Source organism: Terrapene carolina, unplaced genomic scaffold (genome assembly GCF_002925995.2).
Source record: "Terrapene carolina triunguis isolate 2854851 unplaced genomic scaffold, T_m_triunguis-2.0 Scaffold24, whole genome shotgun sequence".
In the NCBI taxonomy this organism is placed as follows: Eukaryota; Metazoa; Chordata; order Testudines; family Emydidae; genus Terrapene; species Terrapene triunguis.
Window position 1 is genome coordinate 370,254 of NW_020664375.1, and position 16,965 is coordinate 387,218.

The following is a 16,965-nucleotide window of genomic DNA, read 5'->3' on the forward strand; positions in this document are numbered from 1 at the left end:
AGAAATAACATTGATACTGCCATAATGTAATGGTTCCTCATGCAAACGCACAATGAGTTGAGCAACTGACCTTGTGAGAAACATCTATCTGTAGAATCTGAATAAGGGGAGATTCAACCTCAGCTCTGAGCTGGCTCAAATTTCACAACTAGGAAAATGCAAGATAAGGTTGCCTCATCATGATACTACCTTTGCTCTCTCCCTGAAGCATATAAAGCATTCTCTGCTTCATGTAACTTCAGATCAGTCGACTTTGCTCCCAGGACTAAGGCAACTTTCATTCTAAAAGAAAATGCTCTTTAATTTGCGGAACCTGCTCAATGCTGCAACTTTAAGAAAGAGCAGCAAGCAACTGGTGCAACATTTTCGGTAAGTGTATCATTTAGATTTGTCCTTCAGTTAGCAACATTGAAGCATAATCCTGGAAACTAAAGTAATGAGTTCTGTAGAGAGATCAGTATCTCAGCTAAAGGCCTCCTTCAGTGTTCTTAGAGCTGTTTTGCCCTTTGTTTTCAGGCAGCAGACTGTAATTGCACATGAGAGTGGAGGATTTTTATCCTTTCACTTTTCAGTCCTTGTGGAATCATGTTAAATTCTTTGCAAATGGGTTAGCAGCACACACTGAAATATTTGTTTGTTCTTAAATTCAATTAATCTCTGGCGGTATAATCATCACGTATCATAAACACCCAGTCACATATCTGAATATAATGTAAGGGACTGTAATTTCTACAGACAAGTATTTTGATCAAATACTGAAGGGGAAAATTCTCCCTTCGCAGCTTCACAGTGAATCTCAGCCTTAGTGTTCTGCTCTCTCGCCATATAATCCATGCATGCAGGAAGAGCATAATACCAGGGTCAAGACTAACCATGGAGATCTGAGAGCAGCACTTCGCTGTAATTGTTTCAACAGTGTAGATTTGGCATCTCATGTGGGCCTCTGAAAAATACATCTATGACAATATTTAATTACACTGTTTTCAATCCTTGTCACAACTTGAGGAACAAGTTAAAATTAGAGATTTAGGGCTTGACACTGCATCACTGAGATCTTTGGATGTTTTGACATTGACTCCAATGGGAACAGGATGTAACAAGTTTTAAGTGTTCAAAAACTGTATGCAAGAGTTACATACACACAGATCCCATCAAACCATAAAAGTCATTTTCATTTGTCTTCTTTCTCCTTTGGACCAGTTTGAAAATGTTTTCTGAGCTCTCTGATTTATTCGTTCCCCCATATGAAGAATGCCCTGTAGTAGTCCAGCTTTGCATATGCATTGCTGGTGACTAGCAAAATATTGCTTTGGTTAGCAAACTTGATATGGAAGTCATTATGGGGAAATAACTACAGTGGCTCCCCTTTCTCAAATATGGCCACCTAACTTAATTGGGCTCTCTATGCTATTTTTACAGTCTCACTTTTTGAGCCATAACTACCCTCTAAATCGGATTATAAGGGAGACTATGTTAACACAACCATTACAAATTTAAGATATCACCATAAGCTCTGATCAATGCCAGCTAACCAAATGATGGTTTAGAGCTCAAGGAAGTCAACCAGTTATTATAATGGTTGAAGGAAATTGCCATTCCCATTCAAAAAGAAAAAAACTATTTGGCTCATGATTTTTTTCATTACACTTTAATTTTGCTTCCCTGTATACCAACTGCCACTAGTATTTATTTGGTCAGTAATGCCTCATTTGAAAAGACACTGGCAGCCCTGAAAGGAACACTACACATTGCTGACGACCATTGCCTTCCTCCGCAGCATAGGGCAAGGGGCTCAAGCTGGAGGATTCTCTGCGACTTGAAGTCTTCAAATCATGATCTGGAGACTTCAACAGCTGAGATAAGGGAAATTGGGTGGGCCAGCTTTTGTGGCCTGCATCATGCGGGAGGTCAGACTAGATGACCTTAATGGTCCCTTCTGACCTTAAAGTCTATGAGTCTATGAGTCTATAATAAATCTTGGAAAGCAGTATGGGTCATGCAGAATTTGGCTGAAATTTTTTTAGGGCTGGAAACAATAAAATGTTAGAGACAACTCAGTGAGGGAGAGTGGCGTGACTGAGCAGCAAGAGGTTGCAGAGCCATAGAAGTAGAACTAATGCATGGGCCTCAAAGTCTGGTGACATTTAACATTAGGCTTCAGATGATCTGCTAAAAACCTGGAAGTCAAATAATTGAATATTTCCATTTGCTCCCCAGAGCCATTCAGAAAAAAGCAAACAAACAAACAAACAAAACCCATGCCATCTCTTTATGTTCCAATCAGTTCAGTGACCTGCTCACCCTGCACTAATCTAAAAAAAGGGAAACAATTAAGAAACAAAGTTTTCTTACAGTATATATCCATAAAAGTTAGAAGCAGAATCACATTTAAGTTGTTATTTAGTCTGCCTTGCTATTTTATTTTTCATGAGATTGTGAAGACTACCCAATACATATGAAGGCTCAAAGTCAAATCTGCTCTTTAGCGCCCAGGTATATGTCAGTGTGTATCTTGTAAAATCAGCTAGAGCACTTGAACATACATGCAAGTCAAGGATTTTGCTGGTTATACCATACCTGTATGGGTTGCAAGGATAGCACTGAGTGCTTTGTGTGATTTTTAGTTGTTTTCTTAGTTATTCAATTTTAAATTTTATTTTATTGCTTTATTTTTATAGTATTTTATTTTTAAGTTTTGGTAGACAAAGTTATAGATCTTGTTAGCCCACAAAACCTATCCCTTCAGAAATATCTCGCTAAGAACAACAGAACATATAGATTTAAAAATTAGGATCTACTAGTCTGTTGGTTTAACAAATGTTGTGAACTTCAAAGAGCCAGATTTCCAAAGGGATTTAGGCATCTAGATATATGGCTAGGCATCTAGTGGGATTTACAAAATCTCCTAACCATGAGAGTTAGGTGCTTTTGTATATTGCACTAGATGACTAACTATTAGAGCTGGCAGGAAAATGGAATTTCTCTCCCCGTGGAAAATTTCCATGTTTTGGAGAGAAAAAATTGTTCCAAGTCAGGGCAAAGTAAAAAAAAAATCAAAAATATTCTGGAGAGGAAAATTCCGAAAAATTCCTTTCTGGGAGAACCAGAAATGGGAGCTTTCAGCTTGCTCCTGGCTGCCTGACTCCCAGGGCAGCTGCCTCTTTGTGTTGCCTGACTCCTCAAAGAGCTGTCTGCTTGCAGAGTTAGGAAGCTCCAGGTGGCAGCTGCCCAGCAGGCTGGGGAGCCTGGGCTAGCAGGAAACTAGGCAGGTTGGTTTCTATGGAAAGTTTCAGTGGACTTAGTACCTTCCCACAGAATGTTTCCACAAAGCAGCATTTTCTGGAGGAAAAGTTCTGTCAGAAATTTTTCAACCCGCTCTACTACACACGTCTTTGGGTGCCTTTGTAAACCTGGCTCAGAGCTACTAAAATACAACTAATAGATGTTTGTTACTAAGAAAATGTAAAATAATTATGGGTGAGGTTTCCAAAAGTGCTCCAGGTTGGCCTTACTCTGCTCCCATTTACCATTGACTTCGCACAGTTATACCAATGCTTGTGAAAATTCCATCCTATAACAACCCATCAGTGTCCGATTTAAAAAATAATATGGGCTACTCTAGGGTGACCATATGTCCTGTTTAGGCTGGGACAGTTCCTTTTTTAAGCCCTGTCAGTTGGCAAGAGCAAATGGGACAAATGCCGCCTTTTGACAAAAAAGTGGGGTGCGGCTGATTGTGTGAGGGGACAAGCAGTGATGCTAGTCCTATATAAGGGGGGCAGGCAGGGCTCAAGCAAGCAGCCATGCCAGCCCCCAGCCTTGCACAGAGGGGGCAGACAGGGCTCGCACGCAGCGATGCCAGCCTTGTGCAGGTATGGGTGCTCAGGCCAGCCCTGGGTGGGGGGCGTAGGGGGACTTGGGCGAATGGCTCAGGACAGACCCATGGGGGTTGGGGGGTGCTCAGGCTAGCCCCACATGGTGTCCCATTTTCTCTTTGGTAAATACCATCATAAGGCTACTCTTATTCCTTGTCTCTATGCCATACATATCCCCTGAAACAAACTTCCACATTTGGGGGGGGGGGGGGGGTTGAAGAAAATAATAAAACAATCCAGTCTGATGCTGCAGTTATTTCATATGCAAAACTCCCTGATGTCAACAGGTGTTGTGTGTGAATGTGCAGAATGAGTGCAGGATCAGGCCCAGATGCTAGTGCACAGTACTAACCACTTCTGACCAGGTATAAATCTTTTTGAATCTTCTGAATCTTTTTAAATAGGAAAGTTTTCAATTGACATTCCTGTGCCAACTTTGGTGGAATCTCTTTTTGTGCTAGATCCTCCACCCACTGACATCCATGGGTGTTCTGCAATTGACTTTAGTGGGAGCAAGGTTGCAGCATATATCTTTAATGGCTAGAGTAGCCTCTTTGGGAATAGTTTTCCTTGCCCCTGGGGATAAGAACCAGGTTAGCTTAGCGGTGGATCCAGTGGTGACCCAGCGCCTCCCTGCAGCCCACCACCCCTCTGTATAACAGCATATAGTGAATCCCAATAGGTTGGGCTTTATGCCATGCAGGGCAACCGCCCCACATCCTGCCCCTACTTGTGCAGCTACTGCATCATTTCCACTGCAAAGAAGCCCTCTGCACCAAAGGAGTTGAGGACAGAATTTATCTGATGGAGCAAACATTTTTAAAGGGGTCAGTAATAAAACAGTGTTTCGAATCGATATTTTCAGTTATAGGGAGAACTACTGCTTCTTGGGTTGAAAACGTGACAGACTATGAGATCTGTCATCTTTGCACATGAAGATTTAAGAACTGCAGTGTCTGTGTGTGGTACCACAACTTAAGGTCTGGAACCTTATGTGTGCAGAGTTCCATGTCCTGCCTATGCCAGAGGGATTGTAGAAAAAGAGTCCCACTATTTTGACATGATGGTAAAGACAGAAAAAGCCACCAGAGCTTCATATGGCACTGGTGCTCCCATTCAGCTCAACTGCTAGTAGCACTCCTGGGAATTTTTTTTCTGAAATTCCTGGCCTCAAAGACTTGTCAGGTGGAAGCAGTTGCAACTGAGCATTGGCTTGGAGGTATTTGCAAATAAAACCCCACCAACTCCATTCATTTATTACTTTATTCTTCTTGGTGTTTTGACTCTGATCTAATTAAAGTCACTGCAGTTAATGAGAAAGACATACTTGGCTTAGGACCTTCTAAACTTTAGAACTAGTGAAGTGCAAGTTGTGTTACAATAAAGAGGGTTGCAGATATAATCAGTCCCTGTTTAGCAGAGAAAGGGTTAAATTACCCATCAGTCTCCATTATTTGGTTTAAGGTTATAGAATATTGGCTTTACTCGGCTGTTTGATCAAGTCATGTGCCATCTAAGATAATATGCACTTTGCAGTGTCACTTCTGCGGGAGACTATAAATATTCCATTTCATCTGGTACTGGAATGAGCCCTCAAACCTACCCCCTCTCATCAAATATTGAGCAATGAGCTGCTGGATTCTCTTATTGGCAATATCAGTTTCTGGAAATGAATTTGAAAATGTGTGCGTGTGGCTCACAAATCAAACTTCATTTATATCCATAGGAGCAGTCGTGGGCCAGCTCCCCAGAGTTGGGATTGGGAAAAAGAGCACAGGGAGTCATCTTGCCCCAACTTTTTGCAGCCCTGTTCAAAACAAGCGACAATGCAGCCTTAAGTGTTTAACCCGACCCTGAGTGGGTTTCTACATTTGGGTTTATTTGATTATATAACCCAGATACAACTACTAGAAGTTATAAGAAACAAAATCAGTTTCATGGATGATAATAAGAGAGATGGTTACAATGGTGATTAATATAGCGAACAGTGCAGTGTTGTGGCTGTGTGAGATAGGGTGACCAGATGTCCCGATTTTATAGGGACAGTCCCGATTTTGGGGGCTTTTTCTTATACAGGCACCTATGACCCCCCATCCCTGTCCTGATTTTTTACACTTGCTATCTGGTCACCCTAGTGTGAGATGAAAAGTCACAAACTAATTATCACAGGCCATGAAGGTTATCTTGCTGCGTCAAATGATAGTAGTGAAAGAGGGTTAGTTGGTTGTACATTAGCTTTAGCATGCGTAACATATTAATACCCAATGACAAAGAGCCTGTTTTTGTTGTAGGTCTGGGCAACCAACTCAAACTAATGTTAATCTGAAAGGTCGTGACCTCCTAACTCTGCAAAGTTACACAGCAGAAGAAATAAAGTATTTGCTATGGACGGCATCAGATTTGAAACAAAGAATAAAGGACAAGGGAGAGGTATGTAAAATTTCAATTAAAATCCATTTTGCTTGTTCAGTCACTCAGCTCACCAAATCAAGATTGTCATACAAGATAATGTGAATCAGCAACTAAACTGGCTTGTCCTAAACAACCACTTCAACCCTTAATTAGTGTAAATTGTATACATCAAATGAAGGGCCAGCCAGTAAAAGGCAAAATGTTGTTCTTTGGATGAAGTAGGGGATTTATGCTGTTCAAAAGTGTGTACCCCTTATCTAATTCCCTGTTATTGGATATTCCCAATGATTTCAGTTGGGCTACAAGCAGAAGTAAAGGTTTACAGGAATAGGAGCATTATTCTGTATGTAGCGTAGGAGCAAGATAAGAATCAGAGATCTCTTTCATTTGTTTAAAACAACAAAACAAAAAAATGTAGATGCTTTTTGCCCCTAGAACTTTCTGTTTCTCCCAAACTCTTCCCAATGCTACTGACGACTTTGGAGGGGCAGGGGATTAGAAATGATACAGTGACTGCTTTTATTATTAATTTCCTGCAGCCATTAAACTGTGAAGCAAATATTAGATAATGAATGAACAATTTTCCAAATCCCTTTCCGTTCTTGTTTTTCAGTATTTGCCTTTGTTGCAAGGAAAATCTTTAGCCATGATTTTTGAGAAAAGAAGTACCCGAACAAGATTATCCACAGAAACAGGTAAATCTAGACAAAACCATGTTATAACAAATATTTTCTCTGCAGAGTACATTTGTCCATATCATGAAGCCATTGCTTAATCATGTAGTTAGCAGTTTCTACTCAGAAGACATCGGAGGTTTGAGAGCAGCAAGGATGAAAGTCAAGTCTGAGGAGAATGGCAGTTTACTCAATAGTGTGAGCAGTGTCTTGTTCTGTTATGCCTCATTAATACTACAGGCACATCTCTTTGATCACTAAAATCCCCCAGGGTCAACTCCAAATAAGTTAGAACTGAAATAAAACAACAAAAAGCAGAAGGTTTTCATGCTGTAAGTTTCATGCCATATTAGCTAGCTCTACACTTTCCCTTCACTCATTTTAGCAAGTAACACCAATTTAATTCTGCACAGGCTGTCATAACTAACATCTTTCTAATTTATTATGCATGACTGTTGTCAATCTCAAGGCTTGCCTACATGGAAACCTAGTGTGCGGTAAGCCAGGATGTGAACACAAGCCTGCCATGTGTTAAGTCACCATGTAGACTCTTCGTCTGTGCACTACAGGTTCCGTAGTGTGCTTTGACATACTGTTGTTTGACACAGTGGTATGCCAGAGCACAATATGGAATTTTTAGTGAGTGGGAGCAAGGTCCCTACAACTAGTTAGTGTGCAGAAAGCTAGTGTACTGTCCATTCACACACTGGCTTGCTGCACACTCAGGCTCCATGTAGACAAGCCCTCAGAGTATGTATTTAGACTGAGAATCATAATTTAAATTAGAGAAAAACCCCATGACTACCTCTAGAGAAACAAACTTGGGATGGGATGGAGAAACGGGGATATTGGCCTAATAATACCAGGCACCGTAGACATGGATGCTAAAAGAATAAACACATACATAATTCTACTCATGTACGTAGCGGATGCTTACATGTTTGCAGGATTGGGACCATAATATTTTTGCACAGACCTAACCATTCTAATTTTGCATCCAATAAATCATTTAGGATTGGTGTCTTCTTTTTGAAGACATTTATACCCACCAGGTGGGGAAATCTTTGCTCTTCCCACATTTACGCTGAAGTAAACTGTACTGGGCCCAACCTCCCTCAAGTAGAATTGTCCCATGCAAGGGACAGGTAACTTTGTAAGGCCCCTCTCACTGAGTTTCATCCAGATTTCTCTGTAAGAAGCAAGGGAGAACACAGGAAGAAGGGAAGGAAGGAACAGACTGTTCTGCTCTCAAGTCTGAAGATTCCCCCAAAATACATATGAATCTTAAGCAATTTGTGGCACCACAGGTGTCCGCATGGAGGTCCTGTGTCTTCCTGCTGGCTCCATGGTCCTCTCTACTCCTCCTTCCAGATCACGATCAGCATAGCTTCAGAGGGGTTTCAACCCCTGACCAATGTACCAACAACTCCCGTTAAGGTCAGCCATCCCCCTTATACATCAGACCTCCTAGAGCCACCTAGTGTTGGTCTCCTGCACTTGTGTACCAGGCACGTGTCAGACTGTTCCCTGCACTCCCTCCTCCGTCTAGCACAGATACGGGCATCATGTTGCCCTTTGCTTCTAAGATCTGGCTTCCACAGCAGATTCAAGTATTCCCCCTCCCTCCACCTCCATGGTAATTCTGTACATCCCAGCTGCTATTTAAGGTGAAATGGCAGCTTCCTCTGAAATCATAACAAATGCCTCACACTCCTGTGTTGTGAAATAAATTCATTTCCTACCAATTTTCTAAAGTGTAAGTGAGGCCTACAATGGTTATTTGCAAGACTTCAGAGGCACACGTTATCTCTAATGGCATTTCTCAGGCACAAATCACCCTGAGGTCTTGAAAAAGGTCACGTGTGTCCCAAGGCTTTGATAATCTGTCCTCATGGATTTGCGTAAGCAAACATTACAACACTCCATGAAGTTGGTGGACAATTGAGCTGGAAATGACTGTATTTCACTATTGCACAGTGCAATAGCTAAGAGAAAACTGGTGTGTGTTAACATTGTGGAAATGTTAAAAAAAATAAAAAGAGATTCTTCCATTTTCATATCTTTAAAGAACTCAGTTCCTGAAAAATAAATACATGTTAATTTGCAATGCTATATGAGAGCATATTTTACATTTGTAGTTCATCCAACGTGTATTATTTCTAACTCAATATTCTGATGGGATTTGAAATGTAATGGAGAAATGGTGTCCTTTTGAACAAATACAATCTTGATGTTAATTTGATATGGAAGATTTCTAGTACATGTATTATTTTAGCATGTTATTAAGATTAAAACTATTAGTGTACGTTAAGAATTGTCAGTAACTTTCAGTGTTTGTAAAATAAACCCATTTTTTTCAGGGCCTACCAAATTTATTACTATCACTTCCTATTATTGTGGGAAATGTCATCTGTTTGCAGTCACAGTCCCATACACATCGTCCTTGTATGTTGAAAAAAGGGCATTCCACATGGTCATATATTGTCTGTAAAATAAAGTTTCCCCTCTGTCATGGTATAAAGGTGAATGCCACCCTATGTTTCCATTATATCTAGCATAAATCATACCACCTCTCAATCATGCCCTGCCTCCCCAATTGTAACTGCACTTAAATATCAGTGAACTGACTGGTAGTAAATAAGGCCATTCTACAGACACTGAAATATGGACAATATGCTGCAAGTTTGAAATAGGGGAGGGACACACAAATAATACTCAAAGTTGAGGGTAACTTCAGATATATTCTGGCATGTCATGAGACCCAGGGCCTGATTCCTCTATAGTGGAATACCGCTATTGACTAGAAAGGACTTACTCCCAATTCACACCCGTGTGAAAGAAAAGTGAGGTCCATAATGGTATAAACACACCATGTACATATATTCACACAAAGTTATATCATCCTAATGGATGAGTGAAACATATCAGGGAATACACTACCTGGCATTTAGAGTGCCCAGTGGTGGATACTGTCTAAACTGGCTATACTACTAAGGCAGATTACTTTGGTACCTTATTATCCTCTTCCAAAGCTATCCTTAAAAAATAGTCATTAGGTTTCAGACTACAGCCCTTAGGAATGTTCCCCTAATTGCTGCTAAGTAGAGCTTTTAATTTTAAATCTTTAAAATGCATTTTCTACACTACATGTCAAATTCTGTCAGGCAGTGGCAGCCAACTCACAGTCAGAAGTGGAAGAACAATGAGGAAATTGTCCACTCAGAGAGACTATTCCTCAGGCCCTCCATGATAGGAGCAAGTTGTTGGGGTCTGTGGGTGAGGATCTCAGCCCAAGACTCAACAATGATAGGCATGCACAACTCTCTGCACCAATTATTCATAATCTTGGTAGAAATGGATTGCATAGGTGGACTTTACATAAGGCAACAAAAACAATCACTGTTTTTGCAGTATATTTGCACCAGGCTGGGGAGTAGTCATACCTCTTCCACCACGTGTACTGGAATGTGGTCCTTGGATCTCCAGCCTTGACTTCTCATTTTGTAACAAGCCCCCAGATAACTTCTTATAGGAGATTGTAACCAGGTGGTCATTTTACTGAGTGCCCCCTCATAGGTAGGAGTCACTTTGCAGGCACCCTACTCTGTAAGCCCCTTCTCACAGGCCCCTTAAGAACACCACATACATAATCTCTCTTTTGGTCAACAGCACCTCCCCCCTCCCCCCAGGGTTGGTTTAATTACAGAAATGGTTCAAGCAGTCTTCAAAATCCCCCAGATAAAGTCCATAGCCATAACACAAAGGTCAATACAGTATTCACCCTTGTTCTTCTGCTACACACAGAACTCTTCCTCTAGTCCCAGCCTACTCCACCCAGAGCTGCCAATCCCCATCTTTCTGACTGAAGAGCAGCCCTCTGGCCATAGCTTCATTCTTCTGTCAGTACTAGCCTGTACTTTCCCAACAACCCTGTATTAATCCAATACTTTCCTACAAGCACCTTTCTTATTTCATGAACTTTCTCCCCTTCACGCTATCCACCTGCTGCCCTTTATAGGAAACTATCTGATTCCACAAAGGCCTGCATCTTTAGTAATCAGGGTTGGGTAGCCCCAGGCCTTCCAGCCCTTAAAGGGGAAAACCACTCTGCTAGATGTTGAGTGGTTTTAAGGAGAAGGATTTGTGGGACCTACAGGGACATGTTCTGCTCTGACTTATGCTCCATGAAATTTCACCGAAGTGTATATTTTACAAAAGGCACACATGTTGCTCTATGAACATATGCTTTGCCTCCTACACACATGTCTTTGCTTCCTTTTTAAAACTGGCCACAGTGAGAAGCATGTGCATGGCTTCATCACCTGTCTCTACTTTCCAGCATGAGCTCGGATCCTCACGATAGTTGTTTTGTTTTAACTACTAATATTCACCCCAAGATCAATCATTTGTAAAGAACAATAGTTGTGGTGTTATCCTTTTAATATTTAATATGCTTGCAAAAGCACGTGAAAAGCTGTAGTAATGGCAATGCCTGCACTGCTATCTGCTGCTGAGAACAAAGCTGATCTACTTTAAACTTCCTTAAGGTTTAACAAAGCAACAGTTTCCCAGCACCTTTTGGATCACAGCTTCCCAGACAAGAGGGTCTTAACTCTTCTATTGTTTATGTGGCCCTCTCTTCACCCCAAATGAAAAATAATGTCATCTGAAAATGCTGTGTTTAAACTACTTAGCATATGTGCAATGTGCCTCAGGTGGCATGTGACCAGGATTCATCACCAAATTTGGTCCACTGGTTGGATCCTTAGCTTCCCCTGCCCGGGCCAAGTACTGACCAGGAGTGTGACATGAACGCTGATCCATGTTCCCCTCTAAATTACTGAAGAGGTGTTTTCCACTCCAGAGGATAGCAAATTACCGTGACAATGCTGATCTGCCTGTGGGATGCTATGATGATACTAGGGGTTGTTTGGTTACTTCCTATAATCAAAATGGGAGATGGGAAGACCTGCTAGATCACCCAGTCCATTCTCCTGTTCTCTAGTGAATGAAATTTACCCCAGTGCAGAGGGAGCCTCACAAGGGCACTTAAGCCCAATTTAATCCCTTAGGCCCAGACCTTCAGCTGCATCAGAGCTATAGTCACTGCGTCTGAGCAGTTGGGGCATAAATATGGCTTTAAACCAGCCTTGTGCTCCCTCAAGCATCTCATTTAGAACACTGTCAGAGTGGGGCTAAATTATGCCCATCTGCAACAGCCCCCACAGCAACACTCCAGCCAGGCCTCCCCTACCCAGACTGTGCCCAACATGCCTTCTATGCTGAGGCTAGGAAGGCAAGTGGCATAGGGCGATTTTCCCTTATGTTGGGATAATTCTCAACCAGCTCTTTAAGATAGCTATCACACACGGGAGCAGTGAAAAGCAGGCAGAACAGAGGCCAGGATCTGGCCCATAAGGTAAAAATCACATCAGTGCAGAGGCCCAGTACTTAAGTCCCACTTAAAATGGCACATAGGTCTTATGCCTGCACAGGAGTGAATTTCATCCTTAGGGCCTGATCCTAATCTCCCTTAAACTAGATGTATACACATTTGTACCTTCACTAAGATCAGTGGCTATAAACTCTCCCTTAAACTAGATTTACACAGGTGTGTACCTTCACTAAGATCAGTGGCTATAAACTAGTGTGAGAAAAGAATAACCCAGCCCTTAAAGTGGGGATTCAGTGATGGTTATTACAATGCATGAACTTGCATGGATTTTGCCTTGAACATAGGTCTGAGGTGATATCTAAAGGCCTTTAGGAGGGCTGTCTGTACTTGAATGGATTTCACCCTAGTGTGCATTTACCAGTGTTTTGTGAAGTCTGGAATTAAATGTCCCAAACAAGGGGGTGCCTCACTTACTGCTGTTGTTGTTGCAAATACCTGTTCTCTGGGATTTATTTTTAAATCTCAAATTGTAACCATTCAGATTGTGTTTTGTTTTTAATCTTTGCAGGGTTTGCTCTCCTTGGGGGACATCCTTGTTTCCTTACAACCCAGGACATACATTTGGGTATTAACGAGAGTCTCACAGATACAGCACGGTTGGTAAAATATCATGGAATTGTTTTACATATGTGAAAGTGGTAGATCTGGCTGAAATTGGTGAGAAAATGTGAAATAAAAACACCAGGTTGGCGATAACTTTTTGCATGATTTTAGACTCCCCAAGTATTTATTTTCCATGAAATTTCAAAGGCACCCAAAATTCTCCACATTTTCGCAGTTTGCAAAATTCACTTGTCACCTTTTTGCATTTTTTCCATCCAGTGGGGGTGAATTAAGCCCTTGGATTCTTCCCCGAGCCCCACTCCATTCTATAGGAAGTTGACCAGAGCTTTAAAAACCACAGAAGTGTGAGGCTATTTCTTGCAGATGCTGTCACTTTGCCTTGCTCCCCATTAAGCCTTTATTAATGACTCATCCAATCTGGAGTATTGTGCTGCTTTCTAAGAAGCCCCTCTGCAGTTTAAGATTAATATGTCAGTGCTCAGATGCTCCAAGGTTAGTACCTTTCAAAAGGTCCTTTCTGCTCCGTCGAAAGACACACAATCTCAGGCTTGTCAAGCTCAATTCAAGAAACACAATCAGCGAGCTGTGGTTTTTTCTCTCCTGCTGACTATGTTCTTTGTGGTCGTTAGCTGGAGTGATTGTTTCTCAATACTGCATTGCTTTTCCCTCTGCAATGAAATCCAAGGAAAACATAAGAAAAAGGCCAAACTTTTGGACATTTTAGAGTGTCCTTTTCCACCTTCATCTGCTGAAGGAGAGTGGGTATGGGGCAGTGATGATAGAAAGTCAGGCTTGCAGTCTCTTCAGGCTGGAGGACACTTAGCTCACTCTCCTCCTGTGTCCCACTAAACACACAATATTGAAGACACCAGAATATACATTAATTGTAATTAATGTTAACATGTTTTAGTTAAAGCCCCACCCAATGGCTTGCTTTGGTAGCTATACGTGTAGGTTTCTAATGCCCATTGAATGATGGGAGCTGCAGAGAGTGGCAGCCTAAGCTGTCAGTGAGGCACAGTACAGTCTCAGGTTCCATCTCTGGGTTGTTCCTTTGTTCAGTCCTACTTCATCTCCCTTCTATTTGAATTCAAATGCTACAATGGGATTCAACCTCATTCCCCCAAAGTGACTTTCTTTCTACACCTAAGAATGTTGCCTCAAATGAAGCTGCTAGAGCAGCTATTGTTTTATGCAGGTAGGTCATTTAAACTTACCAGACCACATTCATCCCTACTGTAACTCCAGTGACATTAGGGACAGGGAAGTATTACAAGAGAAGGGGGAGAGCTTCCCCTGCTCTATTAAAGGCAGATGGAGAGCTCCTCCCCCCCTAAAGAGAGCACTGTTCTCCGAGCCCCTTCCCGCCTGTGTTTTCTTACTGGCTAGCAGTAAAGTGAGAACACACCATTTAAGAGGGTTTGAAAAGCAAGCAGCAGGAGATAGTTGAGAAGCTTGGGAGAGGGAAAGGGGATCAGATGGACACAAAAATCACAATGGCAGCTGGGAGCTATTTGCCAAAGCTAGAATGTGAAGGCTACATCTGATCGAGGCAAAGGTGAGGGGATTTAAAGAGGGACTGGATGTGGTCAGAGCAAAGATATTTGCAGCTGCACTTTGGATGGACTGAGAAGATGGATGGACTGATGCCAGAGAAGAAAGGTTGCAGTAATTCAAATGAGAATTGTTTAGAGTGGGGCTAAAGGTTGTTGCTTAAGGAATGGATGGATTTTGGAGAAGGGCAGGACGTGGTGGCAGCATGAAGGTAGGAGGGTCAAAGGAAAGAGAGAAGTGGAGGATGGCCTCCAGCCTGCAAACCAAACTGACAGGGAGGGTAGGGAAGTTGCCAAAGCTGATAGAGGGAGGAAGAAGGGATAGTTTGGCAGGGAAGATGAGGAGTATAGACTTTTGCTGTTAGCAACTGGTTCCAGGGACAGGGGGGAAAGGGTGAGAGTACTCCCCACCACTTAAGAGAGCCATCCCCAGGCAATACCGCACCAGAAAAACACAGACCCTGTATTTAGTTTGGAGGCTGTTGGTCATTTACTGACCTGGCAGGCAGGCTGCTCTACATAACAAAGATGTTCTGATAAATACAGTGGGCCTGCTCCTGCTCTGAATGAAGTCAATAGCAAAATCCTTTCTGACTTCCCCAGGAGCAGGACTGAGCTATTCACACAAAGAGCAAATGAAATATTGTGAGTCACCTCTCTAGTAGTGCTTGTGCATGTTTTATTAGCATATAGGTAGGTACCAGTATAGAAGCCTGGTTCAAGGAGCATGAAAATAAACAGACAATAAAAAACAAGGAATACTGGAGTTTTAACGAGTCTGGAGAGTATTCCAAATAATTACAGCTTCATACCTAGGGCTCCAAAGGCTTAGAAATAGTGGAGGCTGAGGCTTAACGTAAAGGGGGATAGAGGGCTGTAAAAGGCCCACAGGTTTTATTATAGTTGAAATACAGCCCCATTGCAGGTCAGTGTTTGTCAGTGTTTCCACTGAGAACACATTTTAGTGACTTGTAATTTGGCCATAACAAAGCTCCTCTGTGCTGTGTAATAGCTCTTAAAGACAGACACTTACACAATAACAGACAGAAGGGTCTTTAACATTTTCACTGCTGCTTAGCGTGTCCGATATATCAGGCAAACTGAAACACTGGCAGCACTCCATGTACCTGGTATGCCATATTCTTCACGGCAGCACCGATGCTGAGCTGCGGCAGTGGCACTGAAGCAGTCAGTCATTAAACTTGATAGTCCACTGAGATTATCAGGGGTCAGTTCCTACATTTGTGTGGGATAGGCTTGCACCCTTGACCTACCCACCACTTATACAAGAACAAATATGCCCCAAAGCCATTTTAACAACCCCACTATTGACTTGGTAGCATTGAATTGGAAAATTAAACCATTTATTCAATAAACATTTTTAAACACTAGGGATATACATTTTGGATAGAAACACTTCCCTATCTCCTTGGTTCTTTGGGAGCTGTTACATGAGTCTGCACTATTGCCACACCCAGTGCTCCCAAATCTCAAGATTAGCTTCAAAATCACGAGATTTTTAAAAAAAATAACTGTGAAGTTCTTTTTCTTTGCCTTTTGGTTTTTGAGCCTTTAAGGTGCACTTGGGTCATATTTTCAAGCTTTCCTCCACACCCATCAGGGCTAGAAACTTAAAGTTTAAAATGAAAGTTGAGGTTCACACATAATCACGTCTGCAGTATCTGGGGGCTTTAAGAAAAACACCAGACATTTCAAAACTCACAAAAATCATAAGAGTTACATTGACTTAGTATCAACATAGGAATCCTGGTAACTTCTCCAGATACAGGGTAACCACTGATAGTCAGCCCCAGAGTCATGGGCCTTGCCCCTCCAATTGTCTTCAGAAACTCAGACACCCTAATTGGCCCCAGCTTCTCTCAAGATGACTCTGATTCAGTTCAAGTCTCTCTTTCTGGGCAAACCCAGCTGTCTGCTATTTCTTTCAAATTAGCTTCAGCCTGATTCAGTTATGGGTGAGTCTGGTCTTCTCTCAGGCCAGCTCCAGCTTCCTGGTGACTTCAGTCTGGTCAAGATTCTAACAGGACCTTCAGTTCGGCTTCCTAGCAGTGTAATAAAGGTGTGTTTGACACCATAATGCTGGTAAGAGCAATGACCTTTATTTCCTGGCTCCAGTTCTGTGACATGAGTCAGGGTTACAAGGTGAAACCTTAATCATAAGGAACACGGTCAGTATTCACTGATTCCAGTACTCACTGCAGTGGCTATCTTTTCAACAGGTTAGGCAAGAAATCTAGCATCAGGCCATGTTATGGCTGAGTTCCCTGTAGCTACCTTACATTGAAAGGGATCCATCTTCTTGAAGCTCTTTATCAGTCATATGGTGACTAGTTTGCATAAAACCACATTTCCCCTTGTGACGTTGTGCAGTCTATATGGTTTTATAAAAACTTGATAATAAGTCAATATAA

The 16,965-nt window shown here is 41.9% G+C and overlaps 1 protein-coding gene across 1 annotated transcript in view; it reads left to right on the top strand.

Annotated features, from left to right (window-relative positions):
- The first annotated feature begins 227 nt into the window (after positions 1-227).
- LOC113406278 (ornithine carbamoyltransferase, mitochondrial-like) overlaps positions 228-16,965 on the top strand; it is a 36,833-nt gene continuing 20,095 nt past the window's right edge. The window contains exons 1-4 of the mRNA XM_026650063.2: positions 228-369; positions 6,167-6,305; positions 6,901-6,982; positions 12,925-13,012. Of these exons, the coding sequence (XP_026505848.1) occupies positions 293-369; positions 6,167-6,305; positions 6,901-6,982; positions 12,925-13,012 (386 nt within the window). The 5' untranslated portion in view covers positions 228-292. The remainder of the gene's footprint in view (positions 370-6,166; positions 6,306-6,900; positions 6,983-12,924; positions 13,013-16,965) is intronic.